General features: G+C 42.9%; 1 protein-coding gene across 4 annotated transcripts in view; it reads left to right on the top strand.

The window, feature by feature from the left end:
• The window catches only part of LOC122557074 (sodium- and chloride-dependent neutral and basic amino acid transporter B(0+)-like), a 95077-nt gene that overhangs the window by 20151 nt on the left and 57476 nt on the right, over positions 1 to 17450 (top strand). For all 4 annotated transcript variants that reach the window (XM_043704356.1, XM_043704355.1, XM_043704354.1 and 1 more), the window contains exons 5-8: positions 7870 to 8008; positions 8476 to 8608; positions 9718 to 9858; positions 13562 to 13790. In XM_043704356.1, the coding sequence (XP_043560291.1) occupies positions 7870 to 8008; positions 8476 to 8608; positions 9718 to 9858; positions 13562 to 13790 (642 nt within the window). The remainder of the gene's footprint in view (positions 1 to 7869; positions 8009 to 8475; positions 8609 to 9717; positions 9859 to 13561; positions 13791 to 17450) is intronic.

The following is a 17450-nucleotide window of genomic DNA, read 5'->3' as shown; positions in this document are numbered from 1 at the left end:
TTTTCCTCGGATGGTGATGGCTAGCATGAGAGGACATAGCTTTAAATTGAGGGGTGATCGATTTACGACAGATGTCAAAGGTAGTTTCTTTACTTAGAAAGTCGTAATGGGTGTGGAATTCCCTGCCTGCAATAATAGTAGACTTGCCAAATTTAAGGGCATTTCAATAGTCATTGGATAGACATATGGATGAAAATGGATAGTGTTGGATAAATAGGCTTCAGATTGATTCCACAGGTTGGTGCAAAATCAAGGGCCGAAGGGCTTGTTCTGTACTATAATGTTCTACATTCTATGTTCAAACATGACCCTAAATGAAATTAATACTTTCTACCTGCCCTTCATTCATATCTCTCCAATCCTTTCATATTCATGTACTTATCTAAAAGTCCCTTAAGTGTTTCTATTGTATCTGCCTCCACCATCACCTCTGGCAGACTCCTACCACTCTCTGTGTAAAAACTTTGCTGCTCATGTCCTCTTTGAAGTTTTTCCCCTCTCACCATAAATGCATGCTCCCCAGTGCTAGACATTTCAACTCTAGGAAAAACATTCTGACCATCAATCCTATCTATGCATCTCATAATTTGACAGGCTTCTATCAAGTCTCCCTCAGACTCTGCTACTCCAGAGAAGTTTTTCTAGCCTCCTCTTATAGCTTACACCCACCAATCCAGGCAGCATCATGGTAAACCTTTTCTGCACCCTCTCCAAAGCATCCACATCCTTCTCGTAATGTAGTGACCAGAATTGAACATCATGGTTCCAACTAAGTTCAAGACAAACCAAAGTCTTATAAATCTGCACATGGCACCCTGACTCTTGTACTTTTCTCCCCACCCAATAAAAGCAAGCATACCATATGCTTTCTTTGCCACCCTACCAACTTGTGTGGCCACTTTCAGGGAGCTATGCACTTGAACTCCAAGATCCCTTTGTACATAAAGATCCCTGTTGATCAGGACCCTGCCATTAACTGAATACTTTTCCTTAGTATTTGATTTCCCAAAGTGCAGCATTTCACACTTATATTCAATCACTCCTGGGTTAAACTTCATCTGCCATTTCTCTGCCCACATCTTCAAATGATCTATATCCCGCTGTATCCTTTGACAACCTTCTATACTATCCACAACTTCATTGATCATTGTGTCTTCTGCAAACTTACGAACCCACCTATCTCCATTTTCATCCAAGTTATTTATATGTATCACAAACAGCAGAGGTCCCAGTACAGATCCCCATGGAACACCACGGGTCATGGCCCTCCAGCCAGAAAACACTCTTCCACCACTGCCCTCTGCCTTTTATGGGCAAGCCAATTCTGAATTCATGCAGCCAAGACACCATGAATCTCATGCATCTTAACCATGAGGGACCTTGTCAGAAGCCTCACTAAAATCCATGTAGACAGCATCACTGCTCTACCCTCATCATCACCTTTTTCACCTCCTTGAAAAACCCAATCAAGTTAGTAAGAAATGGCCTGACCTGCACAAAGCCACGCTGACTGTCCCCAATTAGTTCATTGCTTTTCCAAATGTGCATAAATCCTATCCCAAAGAATTCTCTCCAATAACTTCCCAACCAGCGATGTGAGACACATTGGTCTATAGTTTCCTGGATTATCTCTACTTCCCTTCTTGAACAGAGGAACAACATTAGCTACTTGCCAGTCCTCCCAGACTTCTCCAGTGGTTAATAAGGATACAAAGATCTTGGTCAAGGCCTCAGCAATCTCCTCTCTTGCCTTTGGGTAGATATCATCGGGTCCTGGGGACGTCCCCACCTTAATGCTCTTCAAGAGACCCAACACCACTTCTTTCTTGATCTGAAAATGCCCTAGCATATTTGCATGCTCCACACTAATCTCACTATCCTCAATATCCTCATCCTGTGGGATAGTGATGCATTTAGGATCTCATGAACATCCTCTGCCTCCAAGCACAAATTCCCTCCTTTATCCTTGAATGGTCTTACCTTCTCCCTCATTATCCTTTCATTTTTAATTGATCTATAGAATGCCTTGGGATTCTCTTTAACTCTACTTCCCAAGGCCATGTCATGGCCCCTTCTTGCTTCCCTAATTCCCTACTTGAGTTCTTTCCTGCTTTTTTTTTCTATTTGTCACAGCCCTAACCAATTTTAGTTTCCTAAACCCTATTTATGCTACTTTTTTTCCTTTGACTAAATTCGCAACTTCCTCATTATCTGAGGGTCCCTTACCTTGCCTTCCTTGTCCTTCCTCCTTACTGGAACCTACCGGTCCTGAATTCTGCTCAGTAGGTCTTTAAGCAACTCCCACGTATCAAAGGTGGATTTGCCCACATAACAGTTCCTCCCAATTAATACACCTTAGCTTCTGTCTAATACTGACATAATTTTCCCTCCCCCAATTCAACACCTTCCTGCAAAGTCCTGACTTATCCTTGTTCATAGTTATCTTCAAACCTAAGGAGTTGTGATCACTGTTTCCAAACTGCTGTCCCACTGAAAGGTCAGTCACATGGCCAGGCTCATTAACGATCACAAGGTCCAGTATGGCCCCTCCTCTATCCACATACTGTTTCAAGAAATTCTTTTGAATGCACTTAACAAATTCTTACCCATCTAAGCCTCTTGCTGTAAGAGAGTCCCAGTCAATATTTGAAAGTTAAAGTCACGCACTATGATAACTCTGTTTTTAATGACATCTTTCCATAATCTGCCTACATATTTGTTCTTCAATGCCTTAGTGACTGTTGGGGTACCTACATAATCCTATCAGAATGATTACACCCATTTTATTTTTGAGCTCTGCCCATATTGTCTCAGTGGGTGAGCCCATATTGCCCATATTGTCTCAGTATGTCCTCTCTGATGTAATATTCTCCCTGATTAGTAACTTCTCCATCTCTTTCACCTTCCTCTCTATCTTCTTTCAAACAACAAAGTCCTGGAAAGTTGAGCAGTCAGTCCTGTCCCTCTCTCAACCAAGCTCTGCAATGGCCACAACATTATAGCCCTATGTTCCTGATCCAGGCCCTCAGCTCATCTGCCTTACTTACAATACTCCTTGTGTTGAAATGAACACACTTCAGCCCATTAATACCATCATTTTCATTTACCTGCCTGTCCTTCCTTTCTGACTTGCCGGTCCTAACATGTACCTTCCCTTCAACCCTCCACTTGCTGACCTGCTGCTCTGGTTCAAAACCCATTGTCACTCTATGTTAAACCCTCCTGAGTAGCACTAGCAAGCCTCCTTGCAAGATTATTAGTTCCCCTTCAATTTAGGTACAACCTGTCTCTCCTGTGCAGGTCACCTCTGCCCCAGAAGAGGTTCCAATGATCTAAGAACCTGAAACCCTCCTTAGCCAGACTTTAATCTCTCCTATCTTTCTATTCCTTGCCTCACGAGCACATGCACTGATAGTCAGCCAGCTCCACCATTGCTTGAGAAGCTTGTCATTATCTACTTGATTGACACCACACCCACAAGCATCCACTCTCTCCCTCAGCGACTCACAGAGCTGCAGTGTGCACTGTCTACAAGATGCAGAAATTCACCCAAGATCCTGAGACAGCATCTTCCAAACACCCAACCACTTTCATCTACAGGGCCAACGGAACACCACCACCAGCAAGCTCCCCTCCAAGTCACTCACCATCCCGACTTGGAAATATGTCACTGGGACAAAATCCTCATATTCCATTCCTAAGGGCATTCTGTGTCTACCTTCAGCAGCGGATCAAGAAGCCAGCTCACCGCCACCTTCAAGGGCAACTAGGGATGGGCAATAAATGCTGGTGCCGTCAGCCATGCACATATCTCATGTGTGGGTAAGGAAAGATCTACACCAGTCCTACCCATCTTGCGCACTTTAAAATGGAGCAGAGTTGCAATATCTTCATTTCCAGGTATCAAGGTTTTTGATTTTACTTTCTGAGCTATCATATTTTCGAAGGAGCTCTTTTAAAGCAACATCTGTTTCGTTTCTCCCCATGGTGGCCCAACCCATTTTGTGTACTGCAATATGAAGCTCTGGAACTGTCAAAGCCTATTCTTTCATTCTGCTCTGTGAGGAAAAATTCAATAGTTCTTTTTAATTTAATATGGAATACAATCAGTTCCAAGATCTGAAACGAGATTAGGTGGAGGGGAACAGATAATTTTGAAGTCGATACTAACCACTTCCTGCATCCATGATGAAAACCTTCTCCAAATCTCAGAAAAACGGGAAGCTAGGAGCTGTTGCTTGGTTTGATTACTGTGCAAGCAATAAAGCATTGAGAATCAAAGGTTTCTAGGGCAATCTCCTCAATGGAGTGCAGCTGACGAGTTTGGAAAAATCTTTTTAAGTTCCTTAGATGCTTAATATGTAAATTATTTGAGCCATGTGCCACAGTGAAATTGTGTTACAATTGTCATATTTTGCTGTGTTGCAATTGTTGCAAGGGTTGGTGCCTTAAAATTGGATGCCCTAAACGACAATGAAGGCATGTTTTATGGTGGAATCATCCTTTGAATTGAGATCACAGGTTATAGCAGCATCATGTGCTATTTCTCTGGGCTTTCCTTTGATCTCCTGTTCAAGTTCTATTGAATGACACAGAAACTCTTAGAAATTAGAGAGGATGGCAACATTGTGGTACTAGTTCTGGGTTGGTAATACAGATGCTCAGATTTGTTCTCCAGGGACCACTGTCCAAATGCCCCTTCAAACAAATAGACAAGTTAAATTCAGACTAACAAATCTCAGGGCAGAAATAGTTTGAATTGATAATTGCCATTAAAATCATCAGGTTCGCTATTGTCCTTCATCAATAATATGATTTTCTATATGTTAGCCGATGCGTAAGATTCAATTTGGAGCCACATGTCGGCTGGCCCAGAATGCCAGATTTCCTCTCAGTATTGAGTGTCCCAGATGTCAAAAGGCACTGTCCTTTTAAGGCAGCTACATGACATCCAACAGATGTCCATGCTTCAGGCTCTCTGCCTTTATTCATGATGAAGGGCTTTTGCTCGAAACATCGATTTTACTGCTCCTCGGATGCTGCCTGAACTGCTGTGCTCTTCCAGCACCACTAATCTAGAATCCAACAGATGGAGTTTAATTCAGATAAATGGGAGGTGCTGCATTTTGGGAAAGCAAATCTTAGCAGGACTTATACACTTAATGGTAAGGTCCTAGGGAATTTTGCTGAACAAAGAGACCTTGGAGTGCGGGTTCATAGCTCCTTGAAAGTGGAGTCGCAGGTAGATTTGATAGTGAAGAAGGCATTCCTGCTTTCCTTTATTGGTCAGAGTATTGAGTACAGAAGTTGGAAGGTCATGTTGTAGCTGTACAGGGCATTGGTTAGACCACTGTTGAAATATTGTGTGCAATTCTGGTCTCCTTCCTATCGGAAACAGTTTATGAAACTTGAAAGGGTTCATAAAAGATTTACAAGGATGTTGCCGGGGTTGGAGGATTTGAGCTATAGGGGAGGCTGAACAGGCTGATTCTGGATCAGTGGTGCTGGAAGAGCACAGCAGTTCAGGCAGCATCCAAGGAGCTTGAGGCTGTTTGTTTCGAGCAAAAGCCCTTCATCATGAATAAAGGCAGAGAGCCTGAAGCATGGACATCTGTTGGATGTAGGTTTACAAAATTATGAGGGGCATGGATAGGATAAATAGACAAAGTCTTTTCCCTGGGGTTGGGGAGTCCAGAACTAGAGAGCATAGGTTTATGGTGAGAGGGGAAGATATAAAAGAGACCTACGGGGCAACGTTTTCACACAGATGGTGGTACGCGTATAGGATGAGCTGCCAGAGGAAGTGGTAGAGGCTAGTACATTTGCAACATTTAAAAGGCATTTGGATGGGTATATGAGTAGGAAGGGTTTGGAGGGATATGGGCCGGGTGCTGGTAGGTGAGGCTGGATTAGGTTGGGATATCTGATCGGCATGGATGGGTTGGACCAAAGGGTCTGTTTCCGTGCTGTACGTCTATATGACTCTATGACTCTATATGAAGCTATAGTAAACAAAAAGGTCTCAATCTTACTCTGTACCTCAGCAGACAATCAGACTGATAGCCAACTAATCAGTTGGTCATTCAGCCAGCTAATTACATATAAAAGAAAGTGAGGACTGCAGATGTCAGAAAGTCAGAATCGAAAAGTGTTGTGCTGGAAAAGTGCTGCAGGACACATATACCATGTAACAAAAATGAAAATTTGGGTTTTTAATTGAGTTGGATATCTGAAAATTTATTAGCAACCAACAATGGAACTGATATAGTGTCTGGACCTGCGTATAGTCCTGGTTATTTACTTAATTATATTATAGATATTTTGAATCAACTTGCTCAGAGTTACTATGAAATACATCTAGAGGTGAACATGAACCTAGACTTCCAAGGATAGAAATAAGGACACTACCACTGCACCACAAGAGCTCTTACTAGTACAGTACATGTGTAGTTGGCTCAGATGAAAAGTGTGACTCTAGAAAAGCACAGCAGGTCAGCCAACATCCTTAGAGGAACAGGAAGTCAATGTTTCAGGCATAAGCCTTTCATCGGGAATGTGGATTAGGAAGGGGGCTGGGAAGACTGTGGGTGGGGAGGGTAGGTAGCTGGAAAGGCGATAGGTGGATGCAGATTTTGCCCGAAACGTCGATTTTGCCTGTCCTCGGATGCTGCCTGAATTGCTGTGCTCTTCCAGCACCACTGATCCAGAATCTGGTTTCCAGCATCTGCAGTCATTGTTTTTACCATAATTGTCGTAGATTGGTGAGGCAGGTGGAATGGATAGGTGGGAAGGAAGATTGACAGGTAGGAGAGGTCAGATCAAGAGGGCAGTGCTGAGTGGAGGGTTGGATATGGGATGAGGTGGGGAGAGGGGAGATTTGGAAACTAGTGAAGTCAATGTTGATGCCATATGGATGAAGTGTCCCAAGGTGGAAGATGAGATGTTCTTCCTCCAATTGGTGGGTGGCTTTGATTTGTCAGTGGAGGAGGCCCAGGATTTGCATGTCCTTGGGGGAGTTGAAATGGATGGCCACAGGGTGGTGGGGTTGTTTGGTATGTGTGTCCTGCTGTGCTTTTCCAGCACCACACTTTTCAATTCTGACTCTCCAACATCTGCAGTCCTCACTTTCTCTTTTGTGTAATTAGCTGGCTGACTGACCGACTGACTGACTGATTAGTTGGTAATCAGTCTGATTGTCTGCTGAGGTACAGAGTAAGATTGAGACCTTTTTGTTTACTCCAGCTTCAAATGTTGGATGTCACATAGCTGCCTTAAAAGGACAGTGCCTTTTGACATCTGGGACACTCAATACTGAGAGTAAATCTGGCATTCTGGGCCAGCCGACATGTGACTCTGAATTGAATCTTATGCCCTCTGAAATATATGAGCAAGCCACTCTGTTGTATTAAACCACTGCAGAAAGAAAACACTATGGTAGAACTTACTCACATTGGACTACAGCAATTCAAAAAGGCAATGCAGCAGCAGTTTCTCAAGATGGAGTAGAGAAGCAGAACAAATGAGAGTCCTATTGTTAGTGCTCACACCCTAACACTAATAAAAATGAAAAAAGCCTCCCATAGTCTATTCTGTGAAAAGCAGCTCATTGCAGAAACTGCAATCTAATGCCTCTGTTTAGATTTGTGATTTGTCAGATCGAAAAATTTGTTAAAAAACACCCATTATTGCAGCAAACAGAGAGCCAAACTGTGCTGGAATGTGCGGACTGTACAGCGTTCTGCAGTGTGTAATCTCGCCCGTGTATTCTAAATATTAGACTTGTTCAGGCAGAGTGAAACAGTGACCATGAGAGATAGGAGCAGCATTCCCAAAGAATACTAATTCAAACACACATTTCACACTTTCTAGATCCACTCTGCAATTTCACTCTGGATGGTGGATCTTTTGAAATCGTTAATACAACATGGCTGCAGGCAAACAATGAAACTTGTCTGAATGGATCAGAAATCTCCGTTCCTCACCAGGGTCCGAGTGAGCAATACTGGGAGTAAGTACATTGCTGCAGAGAGCTGCACCTATAACCTGCACAGCTGGGCCAGTAACTCCTCTTGGGAAGGGTAGTAGAACCTGTTTAATGACTGAATCAGTCTAGCTCAAGAGACATAAAAATATCATATCTCCCAGAAAATAGCATGATAAAAACAGAGGACCTTTTCTAAACGAGATAGCACCGAGAATGTGAAGGTAACTGGAATGTTTGCAGCAAACACCAGTGTTGCGTTTAAAGGGAAGCTTGAAATAAGAAAGAGAAAAGAAGACATCGATGAAAGAGTTTGGTGCAAAGAGTCAAGTTCAATGGATCCTGTGTTGTAAATTTTATGTAACCTTTGAAAGCAGAATTATTGCTCTTTAATATGAAATTTACAAATTTACAAGAAATTTACAAATGAAAGCATATTTGTCTAAATATTCGTGTGCACAGTATCTAATAATGACGGCTGTCATTTTCTTCAGTAAAGTGGTTTTACGCCGTTCCAGTTCAATGGATGAGACTGGGGAGATAGTCTGGTATTTAGCCCTCTGTCTGCTTCTGGCCTGGCTGATGGTTGGGGCAGCATTATCGAAAGGAATCAAATCTTCAGGAAAGGTAAATGATCGGTGATGAATTGAATTAAAACCAATGACAAAGTACAAACTTTCTGCAACAGTAAACCTAGAATTTATAAATTACTTGTGAAGGGGCTGATTTATCTCCCAGGTGATGTTAACAGTGTCACTTTGGGAAATGGGAGATCCATAATTCATCAGCACTTCAGGCCTGAGGGAGATCTGAAGATCTTTCTCCTGAGGGAAAGAACAGCAACAATTCCCCCAAACTCCAAAATGCTTCCCTCATTTTAAGGGTTTCAGTCACTTAGACTCGCGGGCAATTTCCAATTGCTCTGAGAGATTGTACTGTTTTGGGTGAAGTGATTGAGCAGATGATGGTCATGAGTCTGAATTATACAGGGGGACAGATGTCTCTCTCCCTGGCTGTTAGTTGAGATGAAGGGAGTTGAAAGGGGCTAGCCTGTTAGAGTTAGATCCAGAATCCCTACAGTGTGGAAAGAGGCCCGGCAGCCCAGCAAGTCCACACCGACCCTCCAAACAGCACCTCACCCAGACCCATTCCCCTACCCTATTATTCTACATTTCCCCCTAACCACGGCACCTAACCTACACATCCCTGGACACTATGAGCAATTTAGCATGGCCAATTCACCTAATCTGCATATCTTTGGACTGTGGGAGGAAACCAAAGCACCCAGAAGAAACCCATGCAGACACAGGGAGAAAGTGCAAAGTCCACATGGACAGTTGCCTGAGGCTAGAATCTTAGCTGGGTCCCTGGCACTGTGAGGTGGCCCATGGCAGGGAACCCTGTTTGGTTGGGTGCTTGGCACGGTCCTCTCCCTTGGCCTATCCAATACCAGCACAGCAGGATCAGATCCTCAAATACAAAATTGTTGACAATTTCATGCCTTGAAGTGGCCCACTGGCAAACAGATCATGTAATGCCACTGATGGAGCCCTTATAGGTACAGTGAGAGAAGGGAGGGGAGGTGAGACGTTGGCCAATTTAACCCCTTACACTGTCCCCCGCCCTCTCAACGACATCAACCACAATTCGGTTAATTTACCATTTAATTGGATCTAATATTGTCAGTGCCTCACCAACTGTACAGGGAAATCTAACAAGTTTCTCTCTGCACTCAGGTGGTTTATTTCACTGCGACGTTCCCTTATGTGGTTCTGACCATTCTCCTGATCCGTGGGGTTACCCTGGAGGGAGCTTCTAAAGGAATTGAATTCTACATCGGAAGCCAATCAAACTTCTCCAGACTGGCTGATGCTGAGGTAAGCCACACCAGAATAATCCTTAGGATTTCAACTGAAAGACAAGTGTTGCTTTTGAAGTGTTTGTTCAAAAAGAGAGAAACTGATTCCATTCTTTGTATTTCCTCCTATAAAAATGTTGCTTCTGCAAAAGCAGCAGTCCATGGCAGGGAACCCTGTTTGGCTGGGTGCTTGGCATGGTCCTCTCCCTTGGCCTATCCAATACCAGCACAGCAGGATCAATCGAGAGCTCTTATAGAATTCCAAAGTGTTAATTTTGACACCATGGTTTTGGCTGACAGACAGTGCTGCCTCTAATTTTCTTACCTATGTGGATCCCTGAGGCCTGTGTATGGCAGTGATTTCCAGAACCTCCCAGATCACCTTGTCGACGCTGATCACCATGTGAGGATCATTAGTCCCATGCAGATTTGAGGGAATGTTGTTGACAGGAAGTTAGAGCTGTGAATGAATGCTAAACAATTAAATTAGATTGGAATCAAGAGAGGATAGATTACATTGGGTTGCTTAAAATAATCTTGCAGAACAAGTCATTTGGCCTACTGCTCTGTGCTACTGATGATGCTCCCCTCAAACCTCCTCCCAACACCCCCATTCCCAATTAACTCTGACATTAGCACCTCGTACTTCCATCTCTATCAAGTGAAGTCTAGTCCCCGCTGAAATGTGCATACTATTCAAGAATTACTCTAAAATAAATGTGCCACTGAAGCTTTTTGTCTTGCGCTGGTCAGGACACAATCACAAGATTTCTAAAGCTTAAAGGGAACAATAACTTATACTGCATAAAGAGAAAATGATTGTTTGGCAAGTCAATCTGATTGGTTAAAGTATTGCCATGGAGCATGCATGATGACACTATTGTCCTTGAGATGTTCTTTGTGCTTCCAGAAGACAGAGTCTTCAGATGAATATATGGAACCTCTAGCAATCAAAGATATTGCTGTATTGTGAGACTGGCTGATAATCTTTTACTGCGCGTTAAAGTTGTTCTTGGAATACTCAAGATTATTTGCTGTTTAATATGAGTCACCAATCATTGTGGTGTGCAGCCTATGCAACTGGTATCACACTGGCACTGAAACATAGCACTTTTCTCATTTGTTATGGAAGGTAGCATGTTCAGCTTATCGTCAGTATTCTGTTAGTTAAAAATACCACTCATGGTGATATTACGATAAGTAATAGGAATGGAAGTAAGACCATCGGCTCATTGAGTCCACTCTGCCATTCAATGATGGAGGATGGGCATTTCAATGCCACTTACCCGCATTCTCCCCATATCCCTTAATGGTCTCAGGGGTCGCCTCTTCTTCCTTGAAAGAAGGCCTGAATTGTCCCCATCGACCACCACCCTCCTCCATCTGGTCGAGCTCGTCCTCACTCTGAGCAACTTCTCTTTTAAATCTTCTCATTTTCTTCAGGTCAAATGGAAGGCCATGAGTCTCTGCATGGGCCCCAGTTATGTCTGTCTCTTTGTGGAGTATATGAAACAATCCTTGTTCCAGTCCAATTCTGGCCCCCACCTACAGCTCTTTCTCCAGTATATCAATTACATCATCGATGCTGCTTCCCCCTCTTGTCCAGAATTGGAAAGCTTTATCAATGTCACTTCAAATTTCCACCCTATTGTCACCTGGACCTGGTCCACCTCTAAAGCCTCCCTTCCCTTCCTTGATATTGCCATTTCTGTTTCTTGGGATAGGCTGGACATTTATATCCGCTACAAACCCACTGACTGTGACAGTTAGCTTGACTATACATCCTAACACCTGCTTCCTGTAAAAACTTTATTCCATTTACCCAGTTCCTCCGTCTTCATTGCATCTGTTCTGTTACAACGTCACATGTGCTGCTGTTACACACAACCCTATGTCAGCTTCTGATAGTCCCCATTAGCAGCTAGTAATTCTCCTCGGTTGACCATTATTCACTCCTTTGTCTGTCCAACTATTCTTCGCTCTCTTCAGGCTCTATCTCCCAACTGTTATTTACTCCTTCACCCCTCCCCTCTCCTCCCACCCTATCTTCTGCATTAAAAAAAAACAACTTTTTCATCGCTCCAATTGGTTCTGAAGAAGGGTCATTGGACCCAAAATGTTAACTACTTTCCCTCTACAGATACTGCCAGGCTTGCTGAGTTTTTCCTGTTTTTGTTGCCACTCATGGTGTCACTGTTAGCAACATGTGAAATAGCCATCTTCACCTGCTGGTCAAAGTTTTGAGCTATTTATACTTTCCAGACAATGTAGATTCAGTAGTTTTCAGCTTTGAAAATTGTAGTCTTCAGTGAATATATGAATAATCAACAGGCAGTGATCTAATTGACTGTCTACCACAATCCCACCTTCACTGGCCACAATAGATTAGATTCCCTACAATATGTAAACAGGCCATTTGGCCCAACAAGTTCACAGCAACCCTGTGAAAAGTAACCCACCCAGACCCATTTCCCTCTGACTAATGCACCTAACACTATGGGCAATTTAGCATGGCCAATTCACCTAACCTGCACATCTTTGGAGGGTGGGAGGAAACCCAGATAGACATGGGGAGAATGAGCAAACTCCACACAGACAGTCACCCAAGACCCCAGGCGCTGTGAGGCAGCAGTGCTAACCACTGTGCCACCATGCCACCCCATACACTTTGGGATGCCTGTACCTCCAAAAGCTTATTCACCTTATTGGTAACCTCATAGACGGAACCTGGGCCATTTGCTCACTGTGCGAGCTAAAGGAGGGCACATCAAAGATATCCTACAGTACAATCATCATTTTGATCAGATCATTGCTCAACGAATCAGCATCCTCTTCTGCAGAGAATTATTGCTCCATTTGAAATTTATCATTTTTACATCAGTTCTGATGAGTGCAAGGTGAATGAATGAATGAATAATTTTTATTGTCACATGTATTTGGGAAAATACAGCAAAAATATTTTGTTGCTACAATCCTGCACCATTTTGGATTACAACATGAATAAAAAGAAATTGCTTCATTACAGCTTCATCTTCTGTCGAATTGACAGAAACATATAAAGGCAGACAAATAAGAAATAATGTTCGACTTTACAGTCCTTCTTGTCAAACATGGCTTCAGGTTTTCTTAAGCTCTCCAAGATTTCTAGAAGGTCTCCCAGTCTCCGGGCTGCAATGAATCCCCATTCCTGGACCAGCCCATGCCCCAGGAGTTCCAGGAGATGTAGCTCGGGAATTGCGAATGGCACTGAGCAATGTGCAATCATCAGCAAATCTCCTCACCTTTGACCTTATGGAACACCATTGAGGTAACAGCTTGCAAATGGTTGGGCTCACAACACTACTTTGAGGAATATCGAAACTTGGTGTTTAATTGAGTGGGATTTTGATACCCTTTAGTTCACCCTTTATTTTGTAATGAAAAGTCTCATCTTATTTTTGTTTAAAAAAAGAACTGGAATGTGAATGTCTATTTACAGAATAATAGAATTATCAACTCTTTTTCAGACTTGAAGTGGAGAATCAAGTCAATATTAGAGGAAGAGGCAGGCAGGGAGACAAAATAGTGTTGAATGGAAATAGTGTTAACCAAAGGGAGATTCCCTCAGTCAATTCACCATTGAGCTGTAGGACTAATGCACTTCATGTTCCTTATGCTCAAGGTAGTTTTGTCCATCGAATGAAATCTCCCAGTGCTGATTAATTCACCTTTCTTTTTACCAGGTCTGGAAAGATGCCGCAACACAGATTTTCTATTCTCTTGCATTGGGTTCCGGCAGTTTAATAACTCTGTCATCCTACAACAAGTTCCACAACAACTGTTACCGAGACTCCATCGTGGTCTGCATTGTAAATTGTGCTACGAGTGTGTTTGCTGGATTTGTCATCTTCTCCATCCTTGGACACATGGCTCATGTACAAGACAAGCCTGTTTCAGAGGTTGCACAGTCAGGTAAACTAGAGCTGGTAAAAATATCAACTCGGGCCGCACAGCTTTAATCTGTTCTCTGAAGTGAATAACAAACACCTGAGAACTCTGAGAAACCTAGCAGGTAACATTGGCGGAGAGAGAAACAGTTAATGTATCAAGGCCCGGTATGACTCTTCTTAAATGAATTATCAATTTTATATGATCCACTTTACAGACACCATAATCAGTACTCAGAATCAAAGTAAGACCTTTGGTGCCAAATGATGTTTGCATTCTAACATTTCATACGATGCTTGGGTAATAGTGGCTAGCGATCGAAGCTGTGTAATGGTTTGGAATGAATTGAGAGTGACAGAACTATTTATTCGGCCTTTGCCCCTTAAATTTGAGAAAATGAGATGAAAAGCAGGCTGCATATGAATATAATCACCTGCAATAATTTATGTGTGAGTTTCAAACACTTGGAACAAATCGGGACTTGTTAAAGATAAGTTAGCAAACTGTTCAATCCAGTTGCTAGTATAGTTTGGACTTTGTGGGGTGTGGACTGCTTGGATGAAGGATCCATGCTGTATAACTCTATAACTCTATAATAAGCAGGATCACAGAAATAAAAAGATACAGATCAGCTCTTTGAAGAGATCCAGTCGTCACATGCTTACAAAAAAATGGTGGATTCCAGCGTGGGTCAAGAACTTATTTGTTCCCACGAAGGAGTGGGAAAACTAAGGGCCTTTAAAATTGATTGGATGTCAGGAGGTGGGATGTCTGCCATTTTGCCACTACCAATGATATTCTACTTGTGTATGTGGCAGCTGACCTAGCCCCTCTCAGGCTGAAAGAGGCCCTTAATTGGTCATTTGATGGCCAACTAGAGGCCTATTGGGCTGCTGTATAAGAAATGATACATCCACACTAGAGTAGCTCCACCAATGAAAAGATAAATGATTGTCTCTGGGAGGAGCTAATCAGTTCGAAGTTGGCCAATGTTGGTTCTACACCAGTTTGTTCGATAATCTACTGCAATGTAGCATAGAGCTATTATTATCTATCAGGAGGCAACAATGTCTCTTATCGAGTGTTAATTTAGTGAACCAGCTTTAAACTAATCTTACTTTTAGGTAATCCTTTCTATAATAAATGCCTCTTCATTACCCAAGTAAAAGCCCACTTTGAACTGAAAATGTAATTTTATTTTTTTTTACCAAGCTGTGAGCCCCTGGTTGGGCAATGCCAACATTTATTGCCCACCCTTAAACGCTCCAGGTAAGATAGTGATGAGCTGCTTTCTTGAAGTCCTGCAATTCTTGAAATGTAGGAGCACCCACAATGCTGACGTGGAGGGAGGCCCAGGATTTTGACCCAGTGACAGCAAAGGAACAGTGACATATATCCAAGTCGGGAGGGAAGCATGTAGGTGTGGCGTTCCGATGTATTCCCGCTACTCTTGTCCAACTAGATGGTCGTAGTTGTGGATATAGAAAATGCTGGCCATAGTGCCTTTGTGAATTACATAGACCATCGAACATTACAGCGCAGGTACAGGCCCTTTGGCCCTTTGGCCCTTTGGCCTGTGGAACCAATCTGAAGCCCATCTATCCTACACTATTCCATTTTCATCCAGATGTTTATCCAATGACCATTTAAATGTCCTTAAGGTTGGTGAGTATACTACTGTTGCAGGCAGGGTGTTCCATGCCCCTACAACTCTCTGAGTAAAGACACTGACTCTGACATCTGTCCTATATCTATCAACCCTCAATTTAAAGCTATGTCCTCTCAAGCTAGCCATCACCATCCGAGGAAAAAGGCTCTCCCTGTCCACCCTATTTAACACTCTGATTATCTTGTATGTCACAATCAAGTCACCTCTCAACCTTCTTCTCTAACAAAAACAGCCTCAAGTCCCTCAGCCTTTCCTCATAAGACCTTCCCTCCATACCAGGCAACATCCCATTAAATCTCCTCTGAATCTTCTCCAAAGCTTCCACATCCTTCCCATAATGTGGTGACCAGAACTGTACGTAATACTCCAAGTGCAGCTGCACCAGAGTTTAGTACAGCTGCAGCATGACCTCGTGACTCTGAAATTCAATCCTTCTACCTAAAAGCTAACATACTGTATGCTGCTTTAACAACCCTATCAACTTGGGTGGCAACTTTCAGGGATCTCTACACATGGACACCAAGATCTCTCTGCTCATCTACAGTCCAAGAATCTTACCATTAGCCCAGTACTCTTTATTCCTGTTGTACCTTCCAAAGTGAATCACCTCACACTTTTCTGTAATAAACTCCATTTGCTGCATCTCAGCCCAGCTCTGCAGCTTGTCTATGTCCCTCTGTAGCCTGCCACATCCTTCAGCGCTATCCACAACTCTGCCGATCTTTGTGCCATCCATAAATTTACTAACCCATGATTCTTCACCCTCATCCAAGTCATTTATAAAAACGACAAACAGCAGTGGACCCAAAACAGATCCTTGTTATACACCACTCGTAACTCAACTCCAGGATGAACATTGCTCATCAATCACTGCCCTCTGTCTTCTTTCAGCTAACCAACCTCTGATCCAAACAGCTACATCACCTTCAATCCCATGCCTTTGTATTTTGTGCGATAGCCTACCATGGGGAATCTTATCAAACACCTTAATGAAATCCATATACACCACATCAACCGCTTTATCCTCATCCACCTGTTTGTTCACCATTTCAAAGAACTCAATAAGGTTTGTGAGATACGACCTACCCTTCACAAAACCTTGTTGACTATCCCTAATCACTTTATTCCTCTCTAGCTGATTACAAAACCTATCCCTTATAACCTTTTCCAACACTTTATCCACAACCAAAGTAAGGCTCACTTGTCTATCAGGGTTACCGTGGTTGTCTCTACTCCTCTTCTTGAACAAGGGGACGTCTGCTATCCTCCAGTCTTCTGACACTATTCCTAGTCAATGAGGACATAAAGATCAAAACCAAAGGCTCTGCAAATTCCTCTCTGGCTTCCCAGAGAATCCTAAGATAAATCCTATCTAGCCCAGGGAATAATCTATTTTCACACTTTCCAGAATTGTTATCTCCTCCTTCTTGTGAACCTCAATCCCATCTAGTCTAGTAGCTGCATTCTCCTCAACAACATTGTCTTTTTCCAGTGTGAATCCTGATGAAAAATATTCATTTTAGCACTTCCCCATGTCCTCGAACTCCACGCTCAACTTCCCACTAATATCCTTGATTGGCCTTAATCTTTCCCTAGTCATTCTTTTATTCCTGATATACCGATAGAAAGCTTTAGGGTTTTCCTTGATTCTACCTGCCAAATACTTCTCATGTCTCCTCCTGGTTCTTCTTAACTCTCTCTTTAGGGCTTTCCTGGCGAACTTGTAACTCTCAAACGCCATAACTGAGCCTTCACGTCTCATCCTAACATAAACCTTCTTCTTCCTCTTGACAAGAGATTCAATTTCTTTAGTAATCCACAGCTCCCTCGCTCGACCACTTCCTCCCTGCCTGACAGGTGTATACTTATTAAGTGTTGTGGTTCTGTTCGCCGAGCTGGGAATTTGTATTGCAGACATTTCATCCCCTGTCTAGGTGACATCCTCAGTGCTTGGGAGCCTCCTGTGAAGCGCTTCTGTGATCTTTCCTCCGGCATTTGTAGTGGTTTGAATCTGC

The sequence above is a fragment of the Chiloscyllium plagiosum genome, chromosome 15 (genome assembly GCF_004010195.1).
Source record: "Chiloscyllium plagiosum isolate BGI_BamShark_2017 chromosome 15, ASM401019v2, whole genome shotgun sequence".
Taxonomy (NCBI): domain Eukaryota; kingdom Metazoa; phylum Chordata; class Chondrichthyes; order Orectolobiformes; family Hemiscylliidae; genus Chiloscyllium; species Chiloscyllium plagiosum.
The sequence above is the reverse complement of the archived record's forward strand: the minus strand, read 5'-3'. Positions and strand labels throughout refer to the sequence as shown.